Source organism: Prionailurus bengalensis, chromosome D3 (assembly GCF_016509475.1).
Source record: "Prionailurus bengalensis isolate Pbe53 chromosome D3, Fcat_Pben_1.1_paternal_pri, whole genome shotgun sequence".
Taxonomy (NCBI): Eukaryota; Metazoa; Chordata; class Mammalia; order Carnivora; family Felidae; genus Prionailurus; species Prionailurus bengalensis.
The window spans coordinates 94,193,308-94,207,543 of record NC_057356.1 but is presented as its reverse complement, the minus strand read 5'-3'; the positions used below and the strand labels follow the sequence as shown (position 1 = coordinate 94,207,543).

Genomic DNA, 14,236 nt, shown 5'->3' with positions numbered 1-14,236 from the left:
CCTGTTGGGGGAAGGGGGGGGTGTCCAGGAAGCCCCCACGGAGCTGGCCTGCGGGAGGAAGGTCAGAGGTCTGGGCGTGGGTGGCCGTGTGGATGTGACACCTCTGCCCCTGTCCCTGTCGGGGGTGTGGGCTTCAGCAGCGCGCCATGTGCAGGCAGGGGCTCCCTCGCGGTGGGGCACGGCCCCTAGACCCCCTGCGGCCGGCTGCTCCTCAGGGAACTCCCCTACCCGCCCCCCCCCCCCCCCCCCCCCCCCCCCGCCCCGGGCCGGCCGCAGAGCCTTCTGGCATTTGCTGTAAGCTCGGAGTTTCTGGGCCAGAGGCCGAGCTCCAAAGGGAAGGCGGAAAGCAGATGAGGGAACGACCGGGCTGGAAGCGCTGTTCGCCCGCACCTCGCTGGCTCGAGCGACATGCAGTGGACGGCCCGCGGCGGGGGGGGGGGGGGGGGGAAGGGCGTGGGGCGGCCGTACGGGGTGGGCCCTCCCCTCCCCTCCCCCGTCTCCCCGCCCCCCCCCCCCCCCCGCCGGGTCGCGCGGCGGGCGGGAGGAGAGGCGAAGGCTCTACTTCTGCAGAGGCTCTTCGGGAGCGGGCCCCGGGCCCGGGCGGCAGCCGTGGCCGCCCCCGGGCCCCTGCGCGCCGTCCTCCGTGGCGGGGGCCGAGCGCGTGCTGTCCGAGCGCGTGCTGTCCGAGCGCGGGGCCCGCTCGGGGCCGACGGCGCGCCGCTGCTGCTCCTTGAGCTCCGAGTAGGAGCGTGAGAAGGTGTGGAAGATGGACGTGGCCGGGAAGGCCATGAGCAGGATGCCGCTGAGGATGCTGCTGAGCGCCACCACCTGGCCGGGCAGGCTGCGGGGCACCATGTCGCCGTAGCCCACGGTGGTCATGGAGATGACGGCCCACCAGTAGCTGGCCGGCACGCTGGAGAAGTCGCGGCGCGCGCCCAGCTCGCGCTCGGCCAGGTGCACGAGCGGCGCGAACAGGGCCAGGGCCACGCACAGGAACAGCAGCAGCAGCCCGAACTCGCGCGCGCAGCGGCGCACCGTGAGGCCGAGCGAGCGCAGCCCGAGCGAGTGGCGCGCCAGACGCATGACGTAGAGCACGCGCAGCGCCCGCAGCAGGCGCAGCGCCAGCCCCGCGCGCTCCAGCAGCGCCGCGCCGCCCGCGCCCGCGCCCGCGCCGCCCGCCGCCAGCCCCGCGAGCAGCGACACGTAGAAGGGCAGGATGGCCAGGATGTCGATGATGTTGAGCGGCGTCCGCAGGAAGGCGCACTTGCTCTCGGCGCGCAGCGAGCGCAGCAGGACCTCGAAGGAGAACCAGGCCACGCACACCGTCTCCAGCACGAACAGGCTGCGGCACTTGGGGGAGCACTCGCCCTGCGGAGGAGAGGGGGCGGGGGTCACGCGCGGGCCGCCCTTCCCGGCGGGACCCCGACCCTCGCCGGAGCGCCGCCGATAGGGGCGGGGAGGTGGGGGGGGGGTGGGGCGGGGGGGGGGGTGGGGGTGGGGTGGGGGGGCGGTTCCTGTGCCGGAAGGTCCCGATCCCGCAGGAGGCGGCTGGCTTCCAGATCGGGGGCGGGGCGAGGAGCTCTGCCCACGACCCCCAGCGCCGCTGGGAAATGTCACTGAAGCCTCTGCAAATGCGGCCCCGGGGCAAACTGCAAATGGAACATCTCTTCAAGAAAATGGAAGAAGTTTCGCTTAAAAAGGCGAGAGGAGGAGCCCCCCCCCCCCCCCCCCCGGGCTCAGGGAGGACACCCCACTGCCCAGCGCCACGGGGCTCCCCCTGGGGGAGTGCGCTTGAGGAGAGGGGCGCCCTGTCCCTGGGCTTGTGGGGTCGCTCCGCGCCCCGCCCTCAGCCCAGAGAACGGGAGTCACCAAAGCCCCCATTCCCAACTCCCCAGCCCCTGCGCGGAGGTTTTGCCTGGGGGCAGAAGCGGGCTCCCAAAGCAGCTCATTTCTTGCACAGGCTTCATTTGTAACACGGTAGGGAGAAGTTCCACTTTCGAGGGGTTCTCCGGAACCGTGCGGGTGGTGGTGAAGGAAAATGGGAGGCCATTCAGACCGTGGGCGTCCCCAAACTGTGCCTCCGGAGGGGCAGCATCAGGGGCTCAGCTCTGTGTGTGTCTGGGTGTGTGGGGAGGGCAAGGATATACTCCACCAAAACAATCCGGCCAATCACTAAACAAATGGGCAAATAACAGTAGCCCTGAAAAAAAGTGGGGGGGGGGGATTACCCAGGGCTGCTACAGTGTACTATGTAAAATGCCCAGTTTCCAATGAAAAAATCATGTCAGGCAAAGACACAGTAAAGTATGATCCACACAGCAGAAAAAAATCAGGCAACAGAAACTGCGTTTGAGAGGCCCCAGTGTCGGATTTTTCAAAGGAGCGTCACCGATGTGCTCACGGAACCAGAGGCAGAGGGAAGAGGTGAAAGGTGCGATGACAAATCCATTGCATCGAATGGAGAATATCAACAAGGAGAAACTTTTTTTAAAACAACCACATGGAGATTTTGGAGTTCAAAAGTACAAGTAGATATCACGGGAGGAGCTCCACAGTAAGATGTGAACCGTCAGAAGTATGAACTGGTGAACTAGAAGATCATGCCGAGAAGAGAGAAGGGGGACCGAGGAGAGTGTGAAAAGTGTGGGGCGAGTTTGGAAAACGCCAGTGCCGGAAGGAGCGGGGAGAGGGAGGAGACACACGCTTTTAGAAACAAATAAGAGCTGAAAAGTCACCAAATCTATGGAAACACAGTGACCTGCACATCCGGGAGCTCCACGGATCGCAAGCAGGCTAACTGCAGAGCCGCCCCACCCCCTACCCCAACCCCGGGCAGGCGGAAGCAGCGTGTCCTCGCAAAGTGACTCGGATCAGGCTAACGTCTCAGCAGAAGCAGCGCAGGCCAGAGTGCCGTGGGGAAACGTGTTCAAAGGGCTCGGGAGAGGTGGCCATCGAGAATCCTGTCCCCGAGCAAAGCCGACATTCGAGGGTGAGGGTGAAATACAGACTTTCCCAGAGAAGCAAAAACTGAAAGAATCTGCTTCTAGCGCAGCTGCCCTGCAAAAATTCAGAAGGAAGCTCTTTAGGCTGAAGATCCCAGCATCTTCATGACCTTGGATTTGGCAAAACATTCTTAGAGATGACGCCAAACACATGAGCAAGAAAGACAAAATAGATACATTTACTCAAGATTTAAGACTTCTGGCTTCAAAGGACACTGTACGGCCTGAATTGTTTCTCTTCAAAATCCGTATGTTCAAGCCCTGACCCAGAGCACCTAGAAAGGGGACTGTGTTTGGACACAGGATCTTTTTTTTTCTTTTTTTAAATGTTTTACCTGTTTTTGAGAAAGAGAGAGAGAGAAAGCATGCATGAGTGGGGGAGGGGCAGAGAGGGCGACAGAGGATCGGAAACAGGATTTGCACTGATAGCAGTGAGACCCAGACGAGGCTCGAACTCACGAGACCATGACCTGAGCCAAAGTCGGACGCTCAACCGACTGAGCCCCCCCAGGTGCCCCTGGACATAGAGTCTTGATTAAGGAGGTGACTCAAGTTCAATGAGGTCACGAGGGTGGCCCTAATGCAACATGACTGACGTGTCTATGAAGAGAGGAGATCAGGGCACAGTCTCACACGGAGGACATGGGAAAGAGATGTCTACAGGCCACAGAGAGAGGCTTCAGGAGAACCCAGCCCTGCCGACACCTTGACCTCAGACTTCCAGCCTCCAGACCTGTGAGAAAATAGGTTTCCATCGTTTAAGCCACACGGTCTGTGGTCCTTTGTTACAGCGGCTGGAGCAACTATGACAGACACCATCTGAAAGCAAAGGATGACCCAGAGGACGGGAGAAGATATTTGCAAGTGATACATCTGATGAGGGAGTTGTGTCTAGAATATATAAAGGATTCGTACAACTCAAAAACTAAAAGCCCCAATTAAAAGACGGGCAAAGGAATAGACATTTGGAGAAAGATACACGGACAGCCAAGAAGCCCGTGAAAGATGCTCAACATCATTAATCATCAGGGAAATGCAAATTGAAACCACCAAGAGATACCGTTTCCCTCCCCCCGGGACGGCTGGAATGAGCCCAGCGAGTGTTGGGGGGCGTGGAGGAAACGGGGCTCTCACGCACAGCTGGTGCGGCATGACACAGTCCAGCCACTTTGGAAGAGAGTCTGGCACTCCTTGCGCAGCTGAACACGGCATTCCCACATGCCCCAGCGATTCCACTCCTGGGTGTGCGCCCAAGAGAGGTGAGCACACGTGCACACAAAAGCGTGCACCGGCGTTCGCCACGGGGTGCCGCACGAGCCAACCCGAATGTCCACCGGCGGACTGAAGGGTAAACACAACTTGCTGAATCCATACAGTGGGTACCACTGGGCCATCAAAAGGGACGAGTACTGATTCGTGTGCAACACGGGCAGATCTTCACAGATGTGACCTGAAGGATGCCAGCCACGGAGGGCCTGCTGTCTGATGCTGCTCCCGCCGGAGCCCAGGACACGGAACGCGTGAAGACAGATTAGTGGCTGCGCAGGGCTGTGGGGGGAGGGGGGGAAGGGGGCTGAGTGCCAGAGGCACCGGTCTCCCTTGGGGTGATAGACACGTTCAAAAATTAGATTGTGGTGATGGGCGCACAGTGCTGTGAATGTACTAAAGACCACCGAATCGCTCACTCTAAATGGGTGAATTGTATGGCATGTGAATTATAGATCGGTAAAGCTGTTTTGAAAGAACACTTAGTCTCTAGGCAAACCTGAGTGTGTGGGGGGTCCCAGTGCCGGGGCCTTCCCGGACATCTGCTGATGCGGCGGAAGGCAGAACGTGCGGACCTTCGCAAGCCCCCAGCTGCTGGCGGGCCCTGGTCCGGCCCCGTCTCACCTCTGACCCTGAACCCCCACCTGGAGTGAACCCCCTCCCCGGGGGCTGGAGAGAACACTCCAGACTCAGCCGATGCCCGCGTGCTCTCGTGGACCCACCCCATGCTGGAGGAGAGAGGGACCGGGGGCCTTGCGCTGTCCCCCACTGGCTCACGTCCCTCACACTTGACACTTGCCCAGCTCCTGAGCCCTCTCCAGGGGGCCAGTCCTGGCGAGTTTCTGTCACCCACAGACAGCTGCTGCTGCTTCCAATGGGGACAGGTGGTGGCTTGCGATCAGTTTTTACGCACTGCAAACATTTACCGTAGCGTTGAGCTCGGCGCTCTGGAGGCCAGCGGTGAGTAGGACCCCATAGGGCTTCTCCCCAAGTCCTGTCTCGTATGTCCAGGGCCAGGCGCCGATTCGTCGTGGGTGTTCAAGGAACCCGAGGCAAACTGGGCTCCCGCAAACCTGTCTCCAGTCTGTACTCCCAGCCAGAGGCTCACTGCCTCAGGCGGTGTGTTTGCACCCAGCAGAGCTCAGCCCTTCCATTAACGAGCTGTCAGAGCCCAATGCCTCAGCCGCCTCATTACTCATAGTCTCTGTTTGGCGACTGGAAATAATGGCCACGCGCTTGCTGCTTTCTGACTTCCACATGCCTGACTGCAGGTGCACAGCTTAGGTGTAAGTCCCCTGAACACCACTTGGCAGGTCTGTCCCGAACAGAGGCCGTGGTGCCTCAGCCCAGATGAAGGGGTTTTCGGACCCTCTCCCGGGGTGTGCAGGCCACCGATTGGGGATCCTCGACGGCCCATCTTTCCAAGAGGCTTTTTCCTCCCAGGACCGGTGGTGTCTCGGCCAGTCCAGAGACTTCCCAGGGGTCACCTGGCCCATCCTGGCTCAGGAGTGGACAGCTAGCTCACTGCAGGTGCCAAAGGTGCTGCGCCTGTCCCAGAAACTCCTGTGGTGTCTCTGCTGCCCTTGATTTATTTATTTATTTATTTATTTTTCAACGTTTATTTATTTTTGGGACAGAGAGAGACAGAGCATGAACGGGGGAGGGGCAGAGAGAGAGGGAGACACAGAATCGGAAACAGGCTCCAGGCTCTGAGCCATCAGCCCAGAGCCTGACTCGGGGCTCGAACTCCCAGACCGCGAGATCGTGACCTGGCTGAAGTCGGACGCTTAACCGACTGCGCCACCCAGGCGCCCCTGCTGCCCTTGATTTAAAGACAAGCGGGGGCTGCAGCCTGACTGGAGGGGCCCAGCTTCTTTGTGGACAGGTCTGCAGCACAGCTTGGGGGCCTGAGAGTGTCCAGTCTGTGGCGTCGTGGCAGCCCCTGTGCCTGTGTCCCTCTGTCGCATGGAGAGAGCAGAGCTGGGATCAGGGGCTGCTGCCCCAGCCATGCTCTGGGGGTGTCCTGGCCTCTCCACCTGCTCCCACCTGTCAACCTCAGCCCTGCAGATCCCGGGTTCCTGGAGAACACCAGTGAGGCGGGGATATCACCCGCTGGGCTCCCAGGGTGGGGTGCCAGCTGCTCTCCCCCCGCAGACGGTGTTGCAGGCTGGCTCTGCTCATGCTCACCCGGTGCCGGCTGGCGAGGCACAGGTCCTGGCAGGAGGGCACTCGAGGGGGGAGGCCTGGTGGGAGGACAGTCCACAGTGACTGGGGGCACGGACACAGCGAGGGCATCTGCCGTTCATCCTTCCGGAAAGTTCCTTAGGACCAGGGCCAGCTCCCATTTATTTTCTGCAGGACTCCTGTCCCAGGTGTGCAGAATTTGGCATCACCAGCAGCCGACCGTGGCCGCTGTTATCCCACGGGCTCGGTCGGGTCTCCCCAGCGCTGCTCCGTGCCAGTTGGCGCTCGAGGCACCAAGGACCCCTGCTCCCAGAGCCACCCTGCCCCCAGGTTCGGGTGGGAGTTTTGTCCCAGCTCTTTGTGATGCTTATTTATCCTGATGGCAGACAAGTCGAGGCTGGTTGCGCTGGGCGATGGCGGAAGGGCTCTGAGTCCTGAACCCCAGGGGGCAGGCGAGCCTGGGGGACATACCCTCCCCAGGATGGGGTCCCGCTGTCACACCCCCGGTGTGGAATCAGGCTCAAGCTAGGTAGGGCTCAGGGAGGTCACGGGACTTCCCCAGGGCAACACGTCAGCACCCGGGCTGGTCAGAGAGCCTGGGGCCTCAGGAGTGGGAAAACTGGATCCAAGGGGGAACCCGACTGACAAGTTTTCAGTAAAGAGACGCCGGCCGGGGCCCACGGGGGCCAGTGTGGTTAGAAAAGTCCCAGCTTGTGGAAGGACCCGGGACGGGGCGGAGGAGGGTGGCTGAAGTCCGGCCCAGAGCCAGGTCTGGAAGGTGAAGGCAGGACTCTGAGGACCGCGGCACAGGGACGCTCGGTGTCCTGCGGCCCCAGCCCCACCCGCACCCCCATGAGGCCCCTCATCCGTCTGGGCCGACTGTGGCCCAGCCCCCACCACCCCGGCCGGCCAAGTGCAGCTGTATGAGTCCCCGTCCGGGCGTGACCTCCATGCTCAGAAGGAGCAGATGTAGAGACCCTGGGCCCCTCGGGGGGTGGCCGGGGAAGGCTGTCCCCCAACCCCGCGCACGCACAGTGACCCCAGTATGCTTGCCTGAAGCCAGCCCGACCCCGGTGGGTTCGAGATGACACAGCTTGTCAGAGCCCACCAGAGCCCTGCCCCCGGCTGCCCTCTGCTTAAGGACCAGCCGTGGAGGTTAATTGGAAGGAGCTATTTCTGGAACTTTAACCCAGAAAACAGACCCTGATTTATCATAATTTGACACATCTGGCCTGTTTGGGCAAAATCGGGTCAGAAATGAACCCACATTCGGCATGGCTCACCGAGTTTTGAAGGGCTCCCTCTCATTATCTGCCCTTGTCTGGGCTCTGCTTCTGTTTTCATGGACGTGTGGAGCTGTGCCCAGGTCACAAACCGCACCCGAATGGATATAACACGTTTGCGCACCAGCCCTGCTGAGCGGCACAGGCCTGCTGGCTGTCCCCGCCTGCCCCGGTGGGGCTGGGGTCCCCGGACCCCTCTCTCTGCCAGGGCTGGGCCGATGCCTTTTAACCTCTGCCTGCTTGGCTCTAGGCTGCAAAACACCGTCTGTCTCTTTGTTGTGGTCACTCCCTGCTCCCACTCGGGAACTGGCCTTCGGGAACTGGATGGGGTGTCCAGCCGACGGCTTCTGACCGTCCGCTCGCTGTCGGGGGCAAGAGGAGGGGGCTGTGGCCCTGGGGTCTTGGAGACGACGCAGGGACTCTGGTACAGACACTTGTGGATGGACAGAAAGCGGACCCCAAACCCTGAGATGGGTCTGGGCAGCACCGGTGCTTGCAGACCCCCGGGGAGTGTGGGGGCCGCTTGACCCCCACACCCCCTCCACGTGTGCATGTGGGACACATCGCCTCCCACGTGCCAGGAGGTGCCAGAGAGCCCCACATATGCGCAAACCCCCTCCCCGCCGCCCCCGGCGAAGGCAAAGCGGCTCCGGAACCCATACGCGCTTCACCTCCCAGCCCCGTGGGAATATAAAGTGATAATAAGGGGATCCCAGGAATCAGAGCTCTCTTGCTCTGGCCACACGGCTGCCGTGCTGGGGCCCCGGCCCCACGGCAGCCGCAGCGGAGGACGAAGCCTCAGTGAGTTCCCTTTGCCGACACGTGCCGGACGGTGCCGTGGGGCCGGTGGACGCCAAGAGGGACAGTGACAGGTGCGGGGGCTTCTCATCAGGGGTACAAGCGTCAAGCTGGGGTGTGTCGGGAAGGAGGGGCCCCTGCGGGCGGGTGGAGGCCCTGGGACACAGGTGGAAAAAGCAGGGGATGTCTGGGCCACGTGGCGCCAGGCCTCAGCTCCTGTGGATGGAGGCAGGGACGTGGGCGGGGAGGGGAGAGCCAAGCCGTGAAGCAGCGTGAGACGAGAGGAAGTGGCAGGAGGGCTGGGGTCCGGAGATGGAGACGTTAGGGTCGGGGGGACGGTCCCAGCCCAGACGGGGGTGGTAACGGGGCGGCTGGAGCAGCGCGGAGTGGACACCCCTGCAGGAATGGCCAGGAGCTGTGGGTTATGCTGCACTCAGGAGGGTCAAGGCTGGTGTGGGCCTCCGCTGCCAGGACTGGCCCCAGGCAACGACAGGGAGCAGGTGGCATCCAGGCTGTGGGGGAGGGGCTGAGGACCAGGAGAGCAAAGGCGGAGGAGACCCGGCCTCAAGGCCCAGACAACATGAGGCCGGGGCCAGAGGTCACGGCCCCAGCACTGGACCCACCGCCAGGAAGCCTGGGGGGCATTAGGTGGGGGTGGTGGTGCTGGGGAAGGCGAGGCCCAAGGGTCCACTGACGTGGGGATAGGCCCGTGGTTGGGGGAAAGAAAGAGCCCCAGTGCAGGGTCATCCTCGGGGACAGCAGGTTGGGAGCCACAGCTGAGTCAGCACACAGGCCTGCTCCCAGCAGGGGCTGAAGGTAACAGAAGGGCCCTAACTCTCTGAGCTCCGGGACGCAGAGCCCTCCTGCCAGGAGCCCCCACGGTCATCCCGACCCCTCCTCCGGAGACGGGCTTGGACACCCTCACTGGGCTCCTCACTGGCAAACTTCCCTTCTCGGTGAAAGGCCACAAGACACTGTGTGCCCTTCCCCAGTGGCCGCCCGGGTCTGGGTATCAACCTTCAAAGTCAGCACGTGGCAGGGAACAAAGTCACCCTAGCTGGCACCTGAGCCCTTGGGCCGTGAGTCCGTCCTATTTTTCTTTGGTTTTCTTTCTAGGATAGGAACTGGCATCCTTCAATGACTTGTGGCTCAAGAATCAAAGGTCAGCTGCCTACAAGGGAGCCAGCTCAGCTAGCACGTTCCGCAACTTCCGTGTCCCTGTATGTCCAGGCACTACTAAGCCGAACATCAGACTGGGAACATGTCTTTAAACCTTAGGTAGATGTTATCACTCACCATCACCGAAACAAAACCCACAACAACAACAACAAAACCCAACCCAGGCAAACGAAACTGGGAATATTCTCGTGTGCACCTGCTAGAGCTTGTCTAGGGCTTTCCTGCTTTGTCAGGTGGGACGCTTTCACGTTTGTCAGCAATTGCTGAATTGTTCCCCTAAGTAGCTACACAGATTGAACTCCCTCCCCCAGGCCAAGGGTCTGGAGGCCCTGGGTGGTTCCAGGTAGATCCCCGGTCACTGGGCAGAGAATAAATTTGTACAAATTCTCACAAATATATTTTCAAAGCCTTCAAAGTGTGTGTACATTTGACCTGGAAATCCTGGTCTGGGAAATGGATTCTCAGGAAACAGCGGACACGTGCCCACGGATTTACGTGGGAGGACGCGTGCTCCTTCCGGACATGCGTCGAGGCCCGCGAGCACCACCGTGGTCCCCGCCATCTCTGTGCCACCTCTTTGTAGCCAGACTGTCCCCACCCCAACGTGGCAATCACTGATGCCCTTTGTCCCAGAAATGGAATTATGCCAGATCTTTGCATCTGGCTTTTCCCACTTAGTATAATCGGAGACTCGGTCATGTTGTTTGGGAATCAGTGGTTTGTTCTTGGTCTCTGACTAGCACACGTACGCACGTACGTTTGTCACACTGCTGGTGTGCGTTGTGTGGTTTCCAGTTTGGGGCTGTTGCAAATCAGCCATACGCACCTTCCTGTACCGATCTACGGATGGATGCACGAGTCACTGCTCCTGGGTGAAGACCCAGAGTGGGCTGCTGGATGGCATGTGAGCGTACTCACGTCCTTGTTCTTCAAGCTTTTTCATGCATTTAAAAATCTATAGTTTTCTTTCTTTCCAATCATTTACCTATTATTTCTTTTTCTTGCTTCATTGCACTGGCTAGGACTTCTAGTGCAAGACTGCCAGGCTTTGCTCCCGATCTCGGGGGGGGGGGGAGGGTTCCATCTTTCATTACTGCGTATGTCATCAGCTGCAGGTGTTCTCGATCACGTGAAGGAAATTCCTTTCCATTTCTATATTGTTGAAAGTTTTTGTTTTAACCATTAATGGATATTGAATTTTTTCAAATGCTTTTTCTACATCTATTGAGATGATCACGTGACTTTTCTTCTTCAGTGCGTTAATATTATAAATGATACTGATTGATTTTCAAATGTTGAACCCGGATGGCTTTCCTGGGAAAACTCATCCTGGTCATGATGTGGTACCCTTTTTATACGTTGCAGTTGATTTGCTAATATTTGTTGAGGAGTTTTGCCTCTATGTTCATGAGATGTTGGTCTGTATTTTCTCTTTTCTTGCAACGTCTTTGTCTGGTTTGGCACCAGGATAATACTGGTCTCACAGAGTGAGTTGGGAAGTACTCTGTCTTCCTCTATTTTCTGGAAGATAGTGTGCAGAACTGATATTATTTCTTCCTTACATTTTTGGGTAGAATTCACCAGTGAAACCACTAAGACTGGAGTCTTCTTTTTCAAAGATTTTAAACTGTGAATTGAATTAAAAAAATTTTTTTTTTACGTGTATTCATTTTTGAGAGACAGAGAGAGACAGAGCACGAGCGGGGGAGGGGCTGAGAGAGAGGAAGACACAGGATCCGAAGCAGGCTCATCTCCGAGCTGTCAGCACAGAGCCCGATGTGGGGCTTGAACCCATGAACCGTGAGATCACGACCTGAGCCCAAGTCAGATGCTCAACTGACTGAGCCACCCAGGTGCCCCTATCCACGTCTTCTTGAGTGAGTTTTGGTGATTGAACATGTTTTTAACTTTAATTGTCTTACAAAACGAACACATGTATATAATTAAAAAAAAAACTCGATAAATACTAAAAGGCTTATTGGAAAAAAAGAGTACTCTCACCCCAACTCTTACCTCCCGGAGGCAATAATTTTCTATTTTACTCGGTTTTTCTGACAGTCATTTCCGTATTTTTATTTCATAATATGTGTATCTGGCTCCTTACAGGCATACTAACTTCATACATTTATGCTGACTTTGTGTTCAGGATCTGGTTCCCTTACCTCCCCACCTCACCACCCCCGCCACACCCCTGACCCTTTTCCTTCAAAAATAGTTTTGTCACATTCTGGGGTAAAATCAGGAATGATTAAGATAATGTAAATCTTGTTCACTGCTGGCCCCAGGTAGTGGTGTACGATTACGGCTTTTTCCCTCATAAAGTGTTTTCCTTTTCTTAAAGTTTTATGGCCTCATTCTAAAATTGCTTAGCTTGCTATTTTGAAGCACGGTGTATTTTTTCCAAATGCCCAAACACATCAAGTTGTTAACGGGTTCGGTTTGCTTTCCGAGCCCCGCCTGCCCTGCGGGGACCCCGGCCCTCTTGCTGCACGCTGTGTCTGGAGTTTCTCCGCCGCTGATTTGAGCTGCTTAAACGCTGTGCCCCCCACCCCCGCTGTTTGGTTTATCCCATTACTCTGTTGAGCTGTAGCCTTCACTTCTCATGAGAAGCGGTCGTGGGGGGGAGCTTTTTGAGCCTCTGCACGTCTGGGAAGCCTTTGTTCTACCCCCAGCCTGGATTGCTATGACAGTTCGATGTCGAACGATGGGTAGAAATTAATCCCATGCAGGATTTTGAAGGTGCTCCCCGTTATGTCCAAGCTTTCCATGTAGCTCCGGAAGTTTAACATTCACTCGGAAAAGCACATAAACCGTGTCAGTGCGGTTCCAAATGGAGCCCAGATGGGAGGCAGAGGCCCCGGCCGCCCACGGTCCAAGGCCACCGCGACCTTCACCCTGCACCTGCAGCCCGGTCCTCTCCCTCTCTCCACGAGGCAAACAGAGGCTGCGGGGCCCTCGGCACACGGAGTTCGGGCGAGGCCACGCCGCACAGCCTCCCATCTCTGCCCTGTTCTCGTTTCAGAGCACCGAGCGGTGAGCTCTGCGGGCTCCACCACACTCTGTGCCGTAACTCGCGTGGGTTCAACCGGAGAGTAAGGGCGTGGGGCGGGGGCCAGGGGGGCGGGTTTCTCTCTGCAAGCCACACAGCAAGGGCACCTCGGGGCTCCCGGCCTGAAGGCCCATCACCCTGGCGTGAGGGGTGTGACAGCAGTGAGGGTCTCAGCAGAGACCCCGAGGCCTGCAGACTTGCCCTGTGTTTACCTGGCGTGTAGTTAAATTAAATGGTCACGTGCCTTTGCCGCCTGTGTATTTTCTGGACACCGATGCCCATCTCGCTGTTCATGGGCCCGGTGTAGGCGGCAAAGCAGTCCAGGAAAGCTGGTGTCCTCAGCTGCAGGGCTGGGTCAAGAGTCCACCTCCGTCCCCACACCGGCCACCGTGAAGGACACACCCTATAAAAAGGACATACCCTTATTGACTTATCTACTCATTCGTGAATGACTTTGTGTGCAGATTTTATCTTCAGCCTCCCATAAGTGCCTGAAAGAAAATATTTATTAACTCATTTCACTGTGAATTTATAATAATTTGACTTTGAACTGAATTGGGATTTATTCTTTCCGATTATCTATGGAAAAAGGTTCTTGTGGTGCAAATAGAAAAGTGGGAGAATATTAAATCTACTTCAGAGAACAGACTGTTTAAAAATAGCGAACATTTACATAGAGATAATGAATGTATTCATTTCAAATTATCTCCACTGAGGCAGGGTGTCAATTCACGTTCCTGCTATTGCTCCGTTGACTAGTTTCGTGCCGTCTTTCGAAAAGAAATGGTTCCAGCTTCACTGTAAAGTGTTCCATACTCTGCCCGCCCCTACTTGGAACTGGCCTGGGCTTCCAAAGGGCCCCGGTCTGGCGTCTGTTGGTTTCTCCTGTGAGCAGCGTCCTGGACTGAATGCCACGAAGGGTCTCTACACAGACGAGGAAGGGCCCACAGTTTGGTGCCCTGAGCAGGGAAGGAGACTGTGCGGTGCCACAGCCTCGAACACACGTGTGCCGAGGAGTGTCGTTCGTTCAGCACATAATTTGCAGCCACTGTCCTACATTTGGGGCCTTAGCTTCCCAGACACGCAGCACCAGTGACCCAGGCGCAGTGCGTGGGTTCAGTGGCGAGCACACTTAGGTGTCTCCAGTGGCCTTCCCCTGTGGGAGTCCCTCCCACCGGACGCGAGGGTCGCGCGGAGCTCGCAAACGCTGGGTGCGGCCGATGACCTCCTTTCGTCTCTGCTGGTAGGAAATGTGCTTCTCTGTCTTTTTTGAAAGAAACTAGACTATTTTTAATTATTTATTGATTTCAATTCTCGTTTTAATAACTTTTTAAGTTTACTTGTTAATTTTGAGAGAGCTAGAGAGAGAACCAGCAGGGGAGGGGCAGAGGAGGGGGACAGAGGATCCAAAGCAGGCCCTGCGCTGACAGCAGAGAGCCTGACTCAGGGCTTGAACTCATGAACCGCGAGACCAC

General features: G+C 57.7%; 1 protein-coding gene across 1 annotated transcript in view; it reads right to left on the bottom strand.

The window, feature by feature from the left end:
• Positions 1–481: 481 nt before the first annotated feature.
• Positions 482–14,236, bottom strand: part of KCNG2 (potassium voltage-gated channel modifier subfamily G member 2) — a 68,993-nt gene continuing 55,238 nt past the window's right edge. Inside the window, exon 4 of the mRNA XM_043559138.1 lies at positions 482–1,368. Within this exon, the coding sequence (XP_043415073.1) occupies positions 559–1,368 (810 nt within the window). The 3' untranslated portion in view covers positions 482–558. The remainder of the gene's footprint in view (positions 1,369–14,236) is intronic.